The sequence below is a fragment of the Pelophylax lessonae genome (genome assembly GCF_965119305.1).
Source record: "Pelophylax lessonae genome assembly, chromosome: 4".
Lineage (NCBI taxonomy): Eukaryota > Metazoa > Chordata > Amphibia > Anura > Ranidae > Pelophylax > Pelophylax lessonae.
The window spans coordinates 400,932,606-400,952,003 of record NC_138771.1 but is presented as its reverse complement, the minus strand read 5'-3'; the positions used below and the strand labels follow the sequence as shown (position 1 = coordinate 400,952,003).

The 19,398-nt window shown below is 46.0% G+C and overlaps 1 protein-coding gene across 1 annotated transcript in view; it reads left to right on the top strand.

Moving 5' to 3' along the window:
* The first annotated feature begins 12,675 nt into the window (after window positions 1-12,675).
* The window catches only part of SKP1 (S-phase kinase associated protein 1), a 55,819-nt gene continuing 49,096 nt past the window's right edge, over window positions 12,676-19,398 (top strand). The window contains exon 1 of the mRNA XM_082252645.1: window positions 12,676-12,784. Coding sequence (XP_082108771.1) covers window positions 12,688-12,784 — 97 coding nt within the window. The 5' untranslated portion in view covers window positions 12,676-12,687. The remainder of the gene's footprint in view (window positions 12,785-19,398) is intronic.

Sequence of the window (19,398 nt, the reverse complement as noted above, 5' to 3'; positions counted from 1 at the left end):
CCCTAATCCAGGGAGTGTTTCACCATAGTGGGACTCACCTCTCTTCTAGGACTTTTAGCCATTACGGACTTACCAGTACCTGTAGTTCTGATGTTACATTTTTAGCGTCTTATTTATATACCTGCGTTTTAATATTTGATGCTTCTTATTGTAGAGCTTGCACTTTTTAGGGTTTTCACTTTTTAAAGATTTCACAGTTCACGCATGTAATAATATATGATTTTAGGTTGATTCAATATATTTTTATCAATCCTTTTTAGGTTGGCTTACTCATTTTTAAGGTTCACTCACTTAGGAACCAATTTATTTATTTATATTTGGAACTTGCACCAGTACGATTGTACATTTTTCACAGAATTGGATCACCTATTTCTTGCACTTAACCCCAGATTTTTTTCATTAGTATGAAGCACCTGACACTTTATTTCATATTCAATATTTATTTATGAAGCACAAGACACTTTATCAATTCTATACCTAACATTTATTTTAGCATCATTAGAAAGCGAACGTATTAGCAGGTATATACTGGCAGCGCCATCAACCTGTTCTTGCATCTTTTAAATTCGTTTTGAGGTTTAAAAATTTTATATATATATATATATATATATATATATATATATATATATATAATATATATATATATTAGGGATGCACCGAATGTTCGGCGGCCGAAAATAGAAAAAATAGCACTTTCGGTGTTCGGCCGAATAAATTTGTGCCGAACAATGTCAGCTGCGGTCACTAAATGGCGGCCCACACGATGCTTCCGCCCGGACCGCGAGCCCGCTACCTAGGAGTCCTTCAGTCCCCTTCCTCATTGCGGCTCCCTGCTCACACGCCGCCGGTGTCCTGTCCGGCCGCGAGTAGGGGGTGTGACGTCACGTGCGCGTCCCGCCCCCTGCTCCTGACTGCAGCTCCTTCACACTAGGTCCAGCGAGCGTGACACTATGTGCACGCCCCGCCCCCCTGTTCGCGGCTTTTGGCTCCGACCTGGCTGCAGTTCAGGTATGTGGAGCACATTTGGGGGAGAATACAGTAGCTGCACAAGCATTAGTGTGCAGACTGGCATATTTTGCCATATCTTGCCACTTGCCATGCTCATTAGAGTGCCCTATAAAGTGCCCCTTAAAAAAAAAAAGAAAAAAAATGTGCCCAACAGAGTGCTCCCTTGACATAAAATGTGGCCATCAGCGTGCCCCTTATTTTATGCTAAGGGACATGCTGATGAGCATATTTTATGTTAAGGGGCACTCTGATGGGCATATTTTGTTAAGAGCAACGCTGATTTAAATGTTTTGTTTTGCCCATCAGCGTGCCCCCTAACATAACATGTGCCTATCAGCGTGCCCCCTAAAAATTGGCAAAATAAATGGAAAAAATGCGAAACACCGCGTTCGGTATTCGGCCTTCGGGCAAGCATTTCATTATTATTCGGCTTCGGCCAAGAATTTCATTTCGGTGCATCCCTAATATATATATTACTCTATGCCCTTTATTTTCACTTGGTGATACGAGTTGTCATTTTTTTTTTCTAATCCCTTTTAGGCTCCATGTACACGGGACGTTGTTAAAAGTCCCTTTGAATGCTGGAATTTTTAGGACGTTTGAAACGTCCGTTCGGTCACGTTTTGTACCCGCGTTTAGCGGCGTTTGCGTTTAGAAGCGTTCCTAGAGGTCAAAAAAATTATTCCCCTTTAAAATGGAAAAACGGGAACGCTAAACGCGGGTCATCGCGCTCGGACGCGTTTGTGCATTTGGAACGCCGGGAAACACACATTCGAATGCAAATAATTGCGTTCTAAAAAAAGTCCCTGAACGCAACTGCCTGTAAACGACCTGGTGTACATGGACAGATAAGATAAAATTTAGATGGGTTCAGGGGCTTCTGAAAAAAACGCCCAACTGCTCCTAAACGACCATTTCCAGCGTCCCGTGTACATGGACCCTTACTAAACCTAACAGGGTTGAGACAAACCATTTACCACTGACAGGGGTGCCTCAACGGTTTTTTTCCTTTAGGGATAAAAATTGTTAGGTGGAGTAAGAGTCGGTTCACACTGGGGCGACACGACTCTACTACTTCGGGGGCGATTTGTGCATTGCCATGCACCACGACTTCGGAGCGACTTGCATGGACTTCACATAATGGAAGTCTATGCAAGTCGCTCCGAGGTCGCCCGAAGTAGTACAGGACCCTTTTTCTAAGTCGGAGCGACTTGTGTCGCTCCTATTAGAACGGGTCCTGTAGCAGTCAATGGACCGCGAGGGAGCGCAACTTGTCAGGCTGACAAGTTGCCTGACAAGTCACGCTAGTGTGGATCGGCTCTAAGACTTTACATAAGTGATTAAAACTTTTTTAATGCTGCCCCCTCCGTGCTTAGGTCTAGTTGTGGCCATGGTACTTCTCCATAGATGGAGTGGACACCCTAGCATAGGAAATTTGGCTGGATCACAGATGAAAAAAAGCCTAAAACAACTATCCCATCTAAGGATTAGTGATGTGTAACGTCCTCCTAGTCAGGTGCTAGGTAAGAGAGAAGAGTGTAGTTTTGGCTCTCTGCTTACCAGAAGAGCAATAGGCAAAATATTTGTGCCCTCTGCTTATCAGGGAGCAGGATTGGTAGTTGGGTCTACTCAGTGTGCCCAGTGTGTGATTTATCTGGGCTCAGGGAGTGTCCCCAGCTGATCCGATGGGGAGGCATATTGAATGCTGAAGGAAACCTGACCAATGACGCACAGGCTTTTGGTACTGTCCCAGGGGTTGGCACAGACAGTGGTGCATTATGGGACAGGGTATAAAAAGCCCCGGGCACTTGAGGTAGAGGTCTTTGGGCGGGAAGCCAGGTCCTAGAAGGAGGTAGGTGGCTGCCTCCTCTTCTGCAGCAGTTGTTGGTGGTGACAGGCGGTCAGCCTGGTGTTCCCGTAGTGTGAGGCTGAACCCAGAGGTCCAGGAGAGCTGACTACAGGAATTGGGTCATTGGAGAATCTGGAAACCGTATCGTGAGTACAGAGGAACTTGCCCAGGAAGGGGACCAATCTGGAGTGTAGAGTCAGTGGATGGGTGTCAACTAGCCCAGAAAGATGGTACTAGGGGAGTGACTTGAAGAGAAATACTATAGGAACACTTACCTCATCTTCATTCAAGTGGCAGGATTAAGTAGCGGCCTTGCCTCATTCTTAAGTTAGAAGTCCTCAGCATTGTGAATAAGTTAAAACAGCGTATCCCACTCATCCCTTCTCCCATCACAATCTAAATAAAACCACAAAAACATCCCCTGGACTGATCTTTGATTGAGCCAAGAACTTAGTGTTAAGTTGTCTGCAAACAGTTGCTACGGGTAACCCAGGGGAATACCTAAAGTGTAATATTCAGCAACCCTCTAGGGGGCAGTGCTACAGATATTACATTTTTTTTTGGTTTAACATCTTCCTGTCCAGCCACTGCATACAAATGGACAGGTGTATGAAGTGTTGATCTGAGGGGGGACGTACTCTTGCGGTGTCCTAGATTTGTGACTTGTGCAATTATGTGACTGCTGTGTCCACAAGACATAGCTGGTCACCGATCAAAGTACTGCGTACTGATGCTCTGCCCTGGTACCCTGTGATCAATCAAAGCAATTGCATGTCCAATAGTAAATATGGCAGCCATTCATATAGCTATTCAGAACTATTGTCACAGTGATCACATGGCACAAGGCAAAGAACTGCCTCTTTGTGTCATGTGATAGCTGTAGTCAATCGCAGCTTATCACAGTAATTCTCAAAGGGTTGCAGGAATGCAGCTGTGAACTGTCAGAAATAATTGCTTATACAGCAATTAATAAAAAGTAAGTTGCGCTAAATATTAAGTATCACCCTTATGACCAGTGAAAAATAGTGCTACATGTATGAATATGGTGATTCATGAATCGTGTACCAATAAAGTTCAAAATAGAAGAAACTTGTATTGTTTATGAGCAACAAGTCCAAAAAGTCTCTGTATATGCAATCCTTTAGTGAATACAGATGTGCCTCTATTGGATCTGGGAGAAGACCATTAGCTGTACAAACTTCTTACCAGAATGTATAACATCAAGTGCCCAATTCAAAAGTAGACTTCCTTCACAGCAGGACCAATTGGGAAGCTCCTTTTGGACCAGGAAACTCAGCAAACTCGGCCCAAATGCACGAAAAATAAAATGACAGATCCCATAGCATAATACTGTATATAGAGTTGTGAATATACACCCATGTGCAGTTCCTATAGAAAAAGTGCTGTCAGAGAAACCTCCACCAAATCCAGGCTACTACCAAAAAAATGTATTCAACCAAAAAGAGAAGGGGTGTGTGAAGAGGAATTGGAAGACCATCCCCCATAAGCACAATCTGCTTACCAGCAGAGTTGTATAAAGTACTCGAAACCCATACTTGAGTAAAAGTACAAGTGCTCGATCAAAAAGTGACTTGAGTAGAAGTGGAAGTGCTCGATCAAAAAGTGACTTGAGTAGAAGTACTAAAGTATTCAACATTTTTTGTACTCAAGTATTGCAAGTAGTTTTTTTAAAAATTTTGCTACTCAAGTACTGAAAGTAAAAGTACCAGTAGTTTTGAAAAAAAAATTGCTACTCAAGTACTAAAAGTACAAGTACTGTGTTATGTAGTTATTAAAGAAAGAAGTCAAAAGTTTGAACATCGTATTGTTTTTATTTCAAATGCAGCTTTTAATTATTAATACAGTAGCATTTATTTTCGTATGCGCTGATAATACACGTTTGAGCTTCATGAAACCTGTCATCTACTGTTCTGGCAGTGGTAATTTTTAGAATTGTAACGAGTAACTATGCAGCACAAAAAAAAAAAATATCGGAGTAGAAGTATTGAAATCGTCGAAAAAATGTAGTGAAGTAAAGGTGTACTTTTATGAACGGGTGAATTTTTTTTCTCTGTTGGCTTCTCTACAGTTCTCCGGGGAAAATGATCACATCTGGCACCCATTTTATGAATCGGAGAACTTCAGTTCGCCCAGGGTGATCAGAGGAGAACGGTTTTCTCGGAGATCTGTGTAGAAGTCAATGGGGCGTCTGTAATCTCGTGAGACAAAGCGAGATTACTGTAGTATGAAAATCCCTGGTGCGCTTTAACAAGCAGTGATAAATTATCACTGCTGAGTACACGAGGTTAATAATAGTCCCCTTATATTACACACACATACATTGTGTGTGTATGTGTATGTGTATGTGTGTGTATATGTGTGTGTATATATATATATATATATATATATATATATATATATATATATATATATATATATATATATATATATATATATATATATATATATATATATAATATACACATTAAATATATATCTACGTGTGTGTGTATGTGTATATATATATATATATATATATATATATATATATATAATATGGCAGGGGGACATGATTACTGTGTTGGGGGGTCTGAACGAGGAAGAAGGAAGTCCATAATCTTCCTTTTTCCCCCTCAGTTCTCCCCCGATTCTGTCTTCACTCCCCGCTTCACAAGCTCCAGGCTGGTGAACCCGGGAGTGTGAATTCTGACCCAGATCGCCAGTGAAGTGCGGGGATCGCAGCTTCATAGCCTGGCTGTTTCTGTGTCAGTCAATGACAGATTCCCATGTGAAGAGATGATCAGCGGAGAACATGTTCTCCCCCGATCATTTCTGTTTCATAAACTGAGAATGATCGGAAATGAGCTGTGATCAGCAGGATCACTGCTCATCTCCGTTTCATAAAAGGACACCAAAAGTGGAAGTAGGAGAAAAAAATTCTACTCTAGGAAAGTACAGATACCGCCTTTCGGTACTTAAGTAGTTCTACTTAGTTACTATACATCTCTGCTTACCAGATATAAAATAATTCATGCAGGTAATATCATAAAATGTGACCAACAGGATAACAGCCTGAATGAACCAAACTTGAAAGAGCCACCACCGACACCACTGCTGCTTACCAGAAGCATGTAATAATGAGCCAAAGATCAGTCATCCGATTCCTGTAAGGTTGATCTGATGTCAGATGGCTCCAAAGGAATCCCCACATAGGTTCAATCATGTATTATGTGGAAACAACAAAAAAGTGCCCCATAGTGTAAAACCATCAACATATTTATTGTAGATAATAGAGAGCAACTTGCAGAAATAAATGAGTCAAGAGCATCTGTGTTTAGTGAGCCGCCGGCCGGCCGACTCTTCCGCCCGTCCTCAACTCGTAGTGGTGACATCAGCACGCCGTGACCGACGTACGTTTCGTCCAATCAGACGTTTTCAAGGTACAGGCGGCGTGCTGACGACACCGCTTGTATACACTACCTTGCAAAGTTCCGCCCCATGTGACCTCCAGGATTCCAAGCGGCCATCTTTAAAGAGGTATAATGCAAAGTTTTGCCCAAAGGTTATCTCCAGTATCTTAGCTGGACTAAAGCTATAGTCAAAACTATGGGGACTAAGTTTCAACAACAGCCCTAAAGTAAAGGCCACCATCGAACTGTGTAGATTATATCAACACTGTCCCAACCTTATTCAGGCCAAATCCAGATATTATTAAGTAAAACATCCGATGTGCCTTATTTCATCCCACCAGTCAGTGTTAGACTGTGGTTAACAAACAAGGCAGCATTAACTTGTGTGGGAATCACTAATCACATGGGACATTACCCCCTTGTGGACAGATACATTACTGCAAACAAATAAAAAATAAAGTATGTTAAGATTACTGTAATACATTGAATTAAGTCCCAACAGGCTTACAGAACACTGACCCCTATGCATGATCACATGTTAAAAATTAAATATCGATAAATAAGATAAAATATATTAAAATGCCATTGAAAGGCCCTGTTGGGTGTGAATCTCACAATAAATGTATACGATATTGAATGACATACCATTAAAAATATCATTCTGAAAAAAGAAAAAGGAAGAAAAGAGAAAGAGGGAGGGAGGGGAAGGGAGAAAAGAGGGATAAAAGGGAGGTAAAGGCTGAAATGCCCTCAAGCATTATCAATGAAAGCATTGACATCAGTGTCAATATTGAGCCCGAAAGGCGTATAAGTTTTGGCCCTATGAATCCAGGCCATCTCCATTCTGGATAATCCACGTACTAGAGCTTCCCCCCGCCAGTTAGGAGAAAACTTATCAATCCCCAAAAATGTGATATTACTGGGGTCCTTATTATGTGTTATCAAAAAATGCTTTGAGACAGAATGGTATTTAAAGCCCTTTCGGATGTTCGCAATGTGTTCATTTAGTTGAACATTTAAGGGGCGTTTTTTCCTTCCAATATATTGGAACCCACACGAGCACTGGAAGAGATAAACCACTCCAGTGCTCGTGCAGGAAATAAAGGGGTTGATTTTAAAGGTCTTGCCGTTACTAGTGGAAGAGAAACTTGGTATTCTTTTGTTTAACACTATTCCGATGGCAAACCTGGCACCTATTACATTTAAAAAAACCTTTAAGCTGCTCAAGGAAAGTAGGGGGCCTTGAGGGTGGTTCTATGACATTATCAAATCCCGTAAATTCAGGGTTCCCTTGAAAATGACACGCGGTTTCTCAGGCATGACTTGTTTTTAAGATTGAATCATTATTCAAAATGTGCCAGTGTCGTTGGATGATTTTTTTTTTTTTTTGATAACCATATGCTGATTAGAGAAAGTGGTAATGAATAAGGGACCAGTTGTTAAATCTGTACCTGCCTCACGGGGGGACATCGGAGTCAATCCCGCTGACTATTTCCAGGGATCTTGTGTTTGGCCCTGGCCTACAGGAGGCTATGGAGCGTATTTAGGATAGAAATATGGCTTTCCAGGAGGTAAAGAAAAAGGCAGGTGGCAAGAATATATATATATATATATATATATATATATATATATATATATATATATATATATATATATATATATATATATTATAGTAAACCCCCTCCATTGCGGGGGTTACGTTCCGGACACAGCCGCGAAAAGTGAAATTCCGCGAAATAGAAAAACCCTATTAAAATGCATTGTAGGCATGTTTATTTTACGGTCACTGTACGTGTAGAAGCATTTTAAGGTCTTTAAACACACTTTTAAAACAATAGAAACTCATTTAAACACATAAAAGATACTAAGAGACATAGCAAGAGCTATGGAAAACACAAAAATATTTCATTTCTAATGATTTATATAGTAAAATAACATTACAAAAAAAAACGCAAATTACCGGGACCGCAAAAACGGAACCGCGATGGAGCGGGGGATTACTGTTTATGTATGTGTATGTGTGTGTATATATATATATATGTATGTGTATGTGTGTGTGTGTGTGTGTGTGTGTGTATATATATATATATATATATATATATATATATATATATATATATATATATATATATATATATATATATATATATATATATATATATATATAATATACATACACACACACATTTTTTTTTTCCCAGGCCAAAAGCAGCAGAGACGGGAGGGAGTTACCTCCTCCACCCCAACCTTATGTCCTACCCACTGCTTTTTGAGGCATCTTCTCTTTTATCCTCTAAGCACCCGCAAAGTCCCACTCTTGGGCCCTCCCACCCGGGACCTTTCTCCCACAGCGGGCTTTAGTGACCTCAAGTCCGTACATCCTAGAAATCATAATGTGCGGCTACAGGTTGACATTAAGCTCCACTTTTTTCCCCAGTCCTCTTCCAGGAGAGGGGCTCCTCCCACCTAGCACAGGAAACCCAATTGACATTAGTTTAAATACAGGTGAGACATAGACCCTCAGTATTGTTTCCTCAGCCAGGCAGGATCACTTCAAGCGTAAACTTCATGCTGTTAGGCCTCTGTGCTAGGTGGCAGGAGCCTCCTGGCCCTGGCCTCTCCTAAACTGGGGCAGTGTTCTGGGGGAGTGTAGACGGGGTAACTCTGGGGTGGAGGGAACCACCCCCCCCCCCCTCTTTAACATCCTTTTTATGGGGAGCCACAGTGGGGGCCTACCCTGAATGGTTGCAGTTCCTGTGCAGCGCCATTATTAGGCCGAGTTTTGGGTGGGGGGGGGGCTGGGTACACTGAAGCCATGTAATTTCCGGCCTCAAGGGGTGTGGCAGAAGCGTAACATCGGCCAGTTGGATTTTGGCCCGCCAGCGTGTGGGGGAACCGGCCACAAAATATGGACAGATGCTGCAGCACTGAACAGGCTTCCAAATCCAGAGCCGATCCGGAACCTTCAAGAACAGACAGAGAAAGGGGCAGTGCCAGCAAACGGTTAGGCACTTGAGGACGCTGCAAACCCAGACTCCCTGCACCTCAATGGAGGTGGCTCCTGCGGAGGAGGTGGATCTGGGTACGCATGCGGAGCCTGGCCCTAAGGTAAGCGAGTGATGGATGGTCATTAGCTTGGTTACCTGAAACTTGTGCAGGGCACTAGTGATAGCTGTGGGTTAGGTACACTGCTTTAGCTGGCAACGTGTGAGGGTCACTGGTGGTCTTCCTCTCTCCCTTGTGTGGTGGTCGGTTTTTGCACCTGGCAATTTCTTTACCGCATAGTGTTCACTTGTGCCTTGCAGGGCAAGAGCCGCGAAGATAAAGATGAGTGGTCCCAGGGTAAGTTCCAAAAAAAAAAATGTGCCTCGTGCAAACAAAAGTTCTCATCCGCCTGGAAAAAAGTGCTTTGCCGAGACTGCATTTGGGTCGGACTCTGGACTTGGCCTTAGCCAGAGTGCTCCTTCTTCTGAACAAACTCCAGAAACTGCTGTCCAGCAGATGGTCATCCCTCTGGACTTGCATGCGGTTGCTGGGCCTGATGGTGTCTACCTTCGAGACGGTTCTGTTTGCACAGTTCCATACAAGGTCCCTGCAAAGGGAGATTCTGACCAAATGGGACAAGACTCTGCAATCTCTGAACAATCTGATTCGGCTGAGTTGGGAAGTGAAGGAGTCCCTGATATAGTGGCTTCGTTCTTCAGCGCTTTGGCTGGGCAAATCCTTCCTCCACTTGTATTGGGCAGTGGTCACCACAGATGCCAGCCTGTCTGGCTGGGCAGGTGTCCTTGGCAAGCATTCTGCTCGGGATCTGGATGCTGGAAAAGTCCAGGCTACTGATCAATGTCCTAGAACTCAGAGTGATCATACTTTAGCCTGGAACATTGGATGGATCATCTTCAGGGATGTCCAGTGCGCATTAAATCGGACAGTGGCATGGCTGTGGCTTGTATCAATCACCGGGGGGGGCACAAAGTGTCTTGGCAGCTTTGGAGGTAGCTGGCATTCGAAGGTAGGAAGAACGGTTCATTCATACACATTCCAGGGGTGGAAAACTGGCAGGCAGATTACCTCAGTCGGTAGGTGTTGGACCAAGGAGAGTGGTCCTTTTCATCCGGAGGGGTTTCATCAGTTGTCTCAGGTGGGGCCTTCCCTCTCAAGCTTCTGCCAAGACGGGATCGAGGCAGAAGGGATTCAGGTCATCTTAGTGGCCCTGGACTGGCCTCCCCGGGCTTGGTACTAAGTTCTGGTGCAGCTGGTTGCCGACGTTCCTTGGAAGCGTCCTCTCTGGGAGGATCTGCTATCCCAAGGACCGATCTTCAATACTGCTTTTTACAATAGATGGCTTGGCTGTTGAACGACAGGTGCTGATATAGAGGTTTTGTCTGAGTTGGTGATTCCAATGCTGTTAAAAGCTAGGAAATCTACTTCTAGGAAGATGTACCATTATACGTGGAAGACGTACATTGCATGGTGTGAGTCTCTTGGGGTTCATCCTAGCTCTTTTTTGGTGGCTCGGATCTTGACCTTCCTTCAACAGGGGGTTGAACGGAAACTGGCCTTGAATACTATCAAGGGTCAGGTGTCGGCCTTAGCAGTCTTCTTTCAGAGGCCTTTGGCCACGTACTCCCTGGTAGGTACTTTTCTTCAGGGAGTTAGGCACTTAACCCCTCCAGTGCGGTCTCTGTTGCTGCCTTGGGACCTCAATTTGGTGCTCAGTCTTCCAGAAGCCAACTTTTTGATAATCTTCGGGAGATTCTCCTGCTTATGCTGTCGCAGAAAGTGGCCTTTTTGTTAGCTATCGCCTCTGGAAGCAAGGTGTCAGAATTGGCGTTCACCTTGGTTCAGAGAGAAGGTGGTTCTTCGCCTCTGTTCCTTCCTCAGGTTTTCTGATTTTTCTTTTGAATGAAGACGGTTGCCTTCCCGGTGTCCCAGGCCAAAACATTGAAATTGCTTTGCATGCCTTGGATGTTGTCCGGCAATTAGGGTGTACCTGGCAGCAACGGAGTCGTCTTTTAGGAAGTCAGACTGCCCCCTGGGCCTTCTGTCATCAGGCATCAGTGACGGAGGTTTGCAAGCGGCCACCTGGTCGTCAGCGCACAATTTTTTAGTTCTATAAAGTGGATGTGTTGGCATCTGGGAATGCTTCCTTTGGCCGCAAGGTTTTTGCCGGCTGCTGTTTGAGGACCTGGTCTTCTTTTGAGGGTGTATTGTGTTTGTTTTTTCAGATGAGCTCCTGTTTTCCTGTTGGCGATAGTTGGCCTTGGGAGTTTCCCACCCCTCATGTTTAACACCTGCATTTGGGACGTCCAATGGTTAAGAAGATTAGGAGCTGTGTCCATCAATGAACCAAAGAGAAAATGGGATTTTTGACTTACCGTACAATCCATTTCTCTAATGTTCATTGACGGACACCGCACCCACCCCTCTGTGGATTTGTAATTTTTCTGACACTGCTTGTAACAAAATGGAGTACCTATAGCAGAGAGAGGGAGTATACCCCCTGGGACTGCCCATAGGGTGTAGCCAGACTTTTTGTTTTTCTCCTGCCTAGTGTCCTACTCCTGTAGGGGGAAGTATAACCCAATGGTTATGAAGAATTGGAGCTGTGTCCGTTAATGAACATCAGATAAATGGATTTTAAGGTGTCAAAAATCCCATTTTACAACCACTTAGAGTTGCCTTTACTTGGAACTAAGGGGCTAAGCCCAACCCCGCACCATAATCTCTTCCCCTCCCCCCCCCCCCCCGTGGGTGAGTGAGTTTGGGGTGGAGGAACTTGACTGGCCTGCAGAGTCCTTGACCTCAAACCAATAGAACACTTTTGGGATGAACTCAAGTGAAGACCGTGAGCCAGGCCTTCTCGTCAAACATCGGTGCTTGACCTCATTAATGCACTTCTGGAAAATTTGTCAAACATTCCCATACCTAAACCTTGTGCAAAGGCTTCCCAGAGGAGTTGAAGCTGTTATAGCTGCAAAGGGTGGGCCAACTCAATAATTTTGGACCCTACAGATTAAGAGATGCCATTACAGCTCGTGTGCATGTAAAGGCAGGCATCCCAATTTTTGGTAATAGTGTATCTATCTCATAGTTTACTCTCTAATTTTCAGATACTTTTTTTTTTTTTTTAATTTTTTTTTTTTTTTCTGTTTTTGTGTAGTCAAAAAAAAAAAAACGGTAGTGATTGAATACGACTAAATATAAGCTCAAAAAAATTTTCTTCGCTATCTTAAACTATTACCAAACCGCTCCATCACAAAAATGTAAAAACTGCTCTGGTCCTTTAGGAGGGTGTGGTGGTTTTTGTTTTTTATATAGAGGGGCTGTTGTGGCCTGAACTATAAGAGAAAGTTACCTGTAAATCGTGATTTCCCTTTTAATGTAACTACATTTTTTATTTATTTTTTTTTATTTTAGATGCCTTCAATAAAGCTGCAGAGTTCTGATGGTGAGATTTTCGAGGTAGACGTTGAAATAGCAAAACAGTCTGTGACTATTAAAACAATGTTGGAGGGTAAGTTGCAAAAAACAAGCCGTGTGTGTTTTGTATATTAGTGTTTTTATGTTGGTCATCTAAGTTAAAGTGGAGTTCCACCCTAATTTTATACTTACCTCCATCTTCTCGCTCCGGGTCACCTGAAAAACAAATGGATAATCGCATTTTTTTTTTTTTTTTTTTTTTTTTACTTACCCCGTAGAGAAGAAAATATACTTACCTTACTTCCTACTTCCTCCTTCCTCGGCAGGGGCCCGTCGTCACTTCCTGGCTTTGCAATGATTCCTGGGAGCTGAACGTCATCGCTCCCAGGAATCATTGCGCCTGCACCGACGTCCGTTCCGGGGCGCGCGCGCCATTCCCTCCTAAACAGCTTCTGGGCATGCGACATGTGTCGCTCCTATTAGAACGGGTCCATAGCTTCTCAATGCAAGGCGACCTAACAGGTCGCCCCAGTGTGAACGGGGGCTCAGTCCTAAGTTGAAAATTCTGGGGGTGTTTTTGTTTGTTTTCTTCCCTACTTGAGCAACATCATCACTTGAGTACGCCTTATGTTACACTGCAGCTGAAAAGCTGATCAGTGCATTTTGTGTTCTCCGACTTGGCTGATATTAATGCTCTACTTCAGAGGGTCGGCAACCTGTAGATTGCGATCTACCAGTAGATTGTGGCCAGGTGACCTGGTAGATCCTGGTCTGAGCGTGCTGACCCGCCATCCCAGAGCATCAGGGTGCAATGCAGAGGGACTTGTAAAGTTGGAGCTTTAGTAGACCGCATAAGCCAATGTCTCTTCTGTAGTGCTGGTTCCTGTCCCATGCAGAGGGATACCAACTGCACTCCACCTCTGATCCCGTCTAGCGGTCTCCAGAGTGGTACCACCAGCAGCAGAAAAGAGATCGTCAGGCCAGTCTGAAGCAATACACAGGGCATAATAGGATAGGGATGCTTTCACACTGATGTGCCACGGTTTACCCACACCAGGGATGCAATGCAGTGTACCTGCAGCTTTCCTGCGTGTTTGTTGCACTTGGCAATAGACTTCTATTATATCCTGCAGATTTGGAGCACTTTCTGAAAGCCGTAGTTTTGGTGTGCTTTCAGAATATGTTGCCTCCACACCTCCTGCCTTAAACCCATGACTGCCTTGCAATGTTCATGATTGTGGCACAGTAGTACGGCAATTAGAGGTTGAAATCGGGTGTGAGGAGGCGACACTGTGCCCAGTGATCTTGACTTCTCCCATGTTCAGGTAGATCACCACCTCTTCTTTATAGTTGCCTTCCTCTGCTCTACTTGCTACAAAGCCAAAATTCTGCTGCTTGAATCCTGACTAGCTCCAGTGTCACATTGTATATGTTCTCAAATTTGTGGGTCAAAGTGGTGGTGGTTTATTTTATTTATTTTTTTCATGCATTTGACTCATTTTTTTCATTAAAAAAAAAAAAAAAAAAGTGGCAAAAAAAAAAAAAACACTGGTCGTTTTCAGGCAAGTCTGTCAATTGCCCAACACACACTGGCTGGAACCCTGTCTAGTCAGAGCAAGAAAATGTCACCAGCAATCTGCTGTAACGGTGTTATTGATGATTAAGGCTTTGGACCCATTCTGGAGATCCTTGGTGTGCTGGGGACATTTTCTTGTTCTTACTTGAAAATGAAGACCTCGAGCGGTGTGCTGTCACCACCGAAGGCGCTGCCGTCTTCAAACCATCTTTTTTCTGGGTTTGTGGGCTAAGGCGGTATGAATAGCCGAGCTGAGATGTCACGGTTTACAGCACGGCTCTGATGGAACGGCACGAGTATACTGTTCCTTCAGAGCACGTGCGCCGGTAATGTCACCAGCTGCATCTAAAGTTAATTTCTCTTACGTCCTCCGACAGTCGCCGCCCACTCATACAGTCTTCACCAATGGGGTATTGACTTCATCTCCACAGGAGTAACTAGGCATAAGACTTGTTAAAAAACAAACATTTACATAGACACACCCATAGGGGCTGTCCCAAATGGTCCAATGCCCCCCTGCAATCAGCCATCCCAACTCAGTTTGTCTTCTGCCTAGTTAAGGAGTAGATAGGCTTCCCTGTGCTGGGGCTACAGTCTCAGCCTATTTTATGATTTTTATTTTCTGTAAATGTCATTTTTTTTCTTTGCATTACTGGCTGTTTGTTTTGTCAGCGTTAGTCGGATCTTCGGATGAAGACTGCGTTTGCGGAGCTGGGAGTTGGACTGGTCGTCCTGGTTCTCCAGGACAGAGGGTCAGATGGAATCCCAGCCTGCCATCGAGCGTTTAGCAGGCTGTGTTCCCCCTGGCCTCGCAAATGACCCATCGCTGTCCTCAGGGATGCAGCCTGTGAGGTGGCTACCTCACCCGGACGCCTCATCCACGGTTATCCGTGCACTATTTGGCGTCCTGCGTTTTTGGCTGACGGCATCCCTGCCATCTGAGGGTGGGCGGTTTCCCGTCGAGAGGCACCCCACGCCATCGGGTACAGGTAAGTACATTCTGTGTGGGGCCTCTGTCTGGGGCGTTTTTGAGCTCCCTGATCCCGATCCCTGTGGGGGCTTTCTGTCAGTCAGTGCGCTGTGTGGTTTTCTGGGGTCCCTCTCCTGTGTCACTTTAGGGTGCTTTGGAGGTACAGACACGTGTGGCGACCGCTGCGCGGTTAAACACAGCCGGTCCGCCATTTTAGGTGTGGGCAGCATGTCTGGCTTCACTATGGGCGCTTATACAGCATGTATATGGTGTTTTTGGCGCCTTGCGGCGCCATCTTGTGTGTGCAAAACGTTCGTTCTGCGCACATGTCGGCGGCCATTTTACCGAAGCCTCCCATTACTTTCTATTGGCAAACATTTTTCCTTAGCCTAAAGTCTCAGTTCAGTCTATTGCTGTGACATCACTTCCTCCTTCTCTCAGAAGAACTCGGCTGCGGTGGTAACACTCCTGGGTATCAGTTTATCCTGCTTAGGGGTCTGTGTTCAATTAGTGTAGCGGTGCGCTGTGGGGGTCCGCGGCGCGCTTAAATGGCCAGTACTTCTCAAAAAAGAAAAAACTTTTCTTTTGACATGGAATCTCAGGACAGCAAATTCCCTCCAGCTTTGGTGGGTGATTCAGGTTCCTCTGAATCTTCTACCCTGACTACTTTGTCTGCTGCAGTGGCGTCTTTGGTGTCAAAAGGTGGATATTCTGATGACTGAACGAGCGGATAGAAAAAGGCCAAGGATTTCCTTTTCTTCTGATTCTGAATCTAAATTGGTTGCCGTGGGTGGCGTGCCTCTTTCAGGGTCTCGCTCTTCTCTGTCTGAGGTTGCAGGGGTGGATGATTCCCCCCCTGGGACGCCCGAGGAATGCGCAGCTATGGATGCACTGATTTCTGCCATTAAAGAAACACTCCATTTAGAGGATGAGCCCAATCCTCCAGGCATTGTGTCCTCTTTTGGTACACACAGGACCCACAAGGTGGCGCAGGCCTTCCCTTGCCCCGCTGAGTTCCATGCTACAGTGAATGAGCAATGGCGCAGTTTAAAACGCACTTTTGTGGTGCCAAAGAGGTTTCAACTACTTTACCCTTTCGCGTCTCCTACGGATTCACGCTGGTGTGTGGCTCCTCAAGTGGATCACACTGTGGCCAGATTGAACAAGGCTACTCTGGTTCCCACCGAAGATCACCCAGTATTTAGGGATCCTACGGATAGGAGGATGGAATCACTTGCCCGCCATGCTTACATGGTGGCCGGTTCCATGTTGAAACCTATTTTTGCCTATTTTTGCCTCTGTCATCGCAGCTCAGGCTGTGGCAGATTGGAACGAAGATGCTTAGACGCACTCTCGTGGCTGATTCTGCCCCCCCCTGCTACCGTGGAGATGGTGGACCAGATTTATCAGGGGGTCATGTATTTGTGCGATGCGGCCTTGAATGAGGCCCCATTAGCTGCGCGCCTGTCTAGTATCGCGGTGCTTAACCGTCGCCTGATATGGTTGAAAAGCTGGTCGGCTGACCAGACTTGAAGGAAAACGGTGACTGACATCCCTTATGCGGGGTCTCGCCTTTTTGGTGAATCCCTGGATGAATTGGTGAACGAGGTCACTGGGGGCAAAAGCACTCTGGTGCCCCAGAACCATAAGGGTAAGTTTTTTTTTTTTTTTTTTTTTTTTTTCCGCGGTAAGCGGGGCCCTTCCTTTTAAACCAAATTAGGGGTCCTTTCGTGCCTTCAAGACACAGAACAAGTGGCCAGAGACAGCCCTGGGCGGGCAAACCAAAATCCAGCCGCGACGGCTCAGTCTGCCTCTGCCTGAAGGGGCGCCCTCACCCATTTCAGGGGTGGGGGGACGTTTGCACGTTTTCCTCCAACCTTGGCTGCTCCGAATTCCGGACAGGTGGGTTCAGGAAATAATTTGATCGGGGTACAAGATCGAATTCCTTTCACGGCCGGCGGACAGATTCTTTCCCACAAATCTTCATTTGATCCCAGGGCAGTTACAAGACCTGCATCGAGCGGTACAGGATCTTCTCGCCCAGGGGGTAATCGTCCCGGTGCCTCATCGGGACAGGTTTCAGGGGTTTTACTCGAATCTGTTCACTGTGCCCAGAAAGGAGGGCAAGGTGCGTCTGATTCTGGCCTTTAAAGCTCTGAACCGCTTCGTGCGCGTTCAAAAGTGCCCGCATGGAATCGCTTCGCTCGGTGGTGGCCTCCCTGATTCCAGGAGAATTCCTGGCCTCTATCGATCTGAAGGATGCATATTTACACATCCCCATTTTCGAGGGTCATCAGAGGTACCTCCGATTCGCTATCGCGGAGGACCATTATCAGTTTGTGGCGTTTACCTTTCGGTCTCGCTTCGGCTCCAAGGGTGTTTACCAAAGTGCTGGCTCCTGTTCTGGGCCTGTTGAGGGCACAGGGCATTGCGGTCTTGGGATATCTGGACGATCTCCTGTTAAGATCGAGTGCCAGTCAGAGCCTGCTGCGTGATCTGTCCACTACAGTTCAGACGCTTCAGGAGTTCGGATGGACCATCAACTTTCAGAAGTCGACCTTGTCTCCTTTGGTTCGCCTCCCATATTTGGGAATGGTTCTGCACTCTGCTCAGGCAAAGGTGTTCCTGTCGGAGGGCAAGCTCTGGACCCTGCAGAACGAGGTCGGGTCTCTCAGGGACAACGAATCCTCGTCACTCAGGACCTGTATGCGGTCCCTGGGATTGATGGTGTCGGCCTTCGAGGCGATACCATTTGCACAGTTTCACACATGGTCTCTCCAGGCGGAGATCCTGGCCAGGTGGGACAGGCTGCCTCAGTCCTTGGACCTGAGCGTGTCTCTGAGTCGCCAAACAAGATTGAATCTGTTGTGGTGGCTCCAGTCCCTGGCGGTGGTGGAGGGAAAATCCTTCCGGCCGTTACTGTGGACAGCCATTACCACGGATGCCAGCCTTCAGGCTGGGGTGGCGTCCTGGGTAATCTGTCTGCCCAGGGCGCTTGGTCGGTGGAGGAATCTTCCCTCCCCATAAACATACTGGAATTGAGAGCGATCAGGCTGTGCCTGCTCCAATGGTCGGATCGTCTTCAGGGTCGTCCTGTGCGGTTGCAGACGGACAATGCCACTGCGGTGGCTTACGTCAATCACCAAGGGGGCACCAGGAGTGCCCGGGCGGCCCAGGAAGTGACCGAAATTCTGTCTTGGGCCGAGACTCGCGTCCCCGCGATTTCGTCAGTTCACATTCCGGGTGTGGAGAATTGGCAGGCCGATTATCTAAGCCGCCAGACCCTGGACCAGGGGGAATGGTCCCTGCGCCCGGAGGCGTTTCGAATGCTGTGTGCGAAATGGGGATCCCCAGATGTGGATCTGTTCGCGTCACGACTAAATAACAAGGTGGATAGGTTCGTGGCAAGAACATGCGATCCTCGGGCAGACGCCTCGGATGCACTAGTGGTGCCTTGGCATCAGTATCATCTGATATATGCCTTTCCTCCGATTCAGCTGTTGTCCAGGTTCCTTCGCAGGTTGGCCTCGGAACCGAACTTGGTGATTCTGGTGGCACCGGACTGGCCACGCCGGTCCTGGTACGCGGACATCGTTCACCTAGCAGTCGAACCTCCTTGGCGGCTGCCAATGCGAGAAGATCTACTGTCTCAGGGACCGATCTTCCATCCTGCTTTAACGGCATGGCTGTTGAAAGCCAGTTCCTGAAGGACAGGGGCCTCTCTTCAGAGGTCATTCCTACCTTGATCAAGGCTAGAAAAGCCTCGTCTGGTAAAGTTTCTTACCATACATGGAAAGCTTATTTTGCCTGGTGTGAGTCCTGGGGTTTCTCTCCTCGTTCATACTCGGTGGTGAGAGTGTTGACTTTCCTTCAGTCTGGTGTGGACCAGCGCCTTGCGTTGGCCACGATTAAGGGCCAGGCATCTGCCCTGGCTGTTCTTTTCCAGCGCCCTGTGGCGTCTAATTCCTTGATTTGCACCTTCATTGAAGAGCCTTTACCTCCCATGGGACTTGAACTTGGTTCTGTCCGTGTTACAACGTTCCCCGTTTGATAATATCAGGGAAATCTCGTTGACTCTGCTGTCTAAAAAGGTTGCCTTTCTTGTGGCGATCACTTCTGCTCGCAGAGTGTCTGTCTGAGTTGGCGGCTTTGTCTTGCCGCT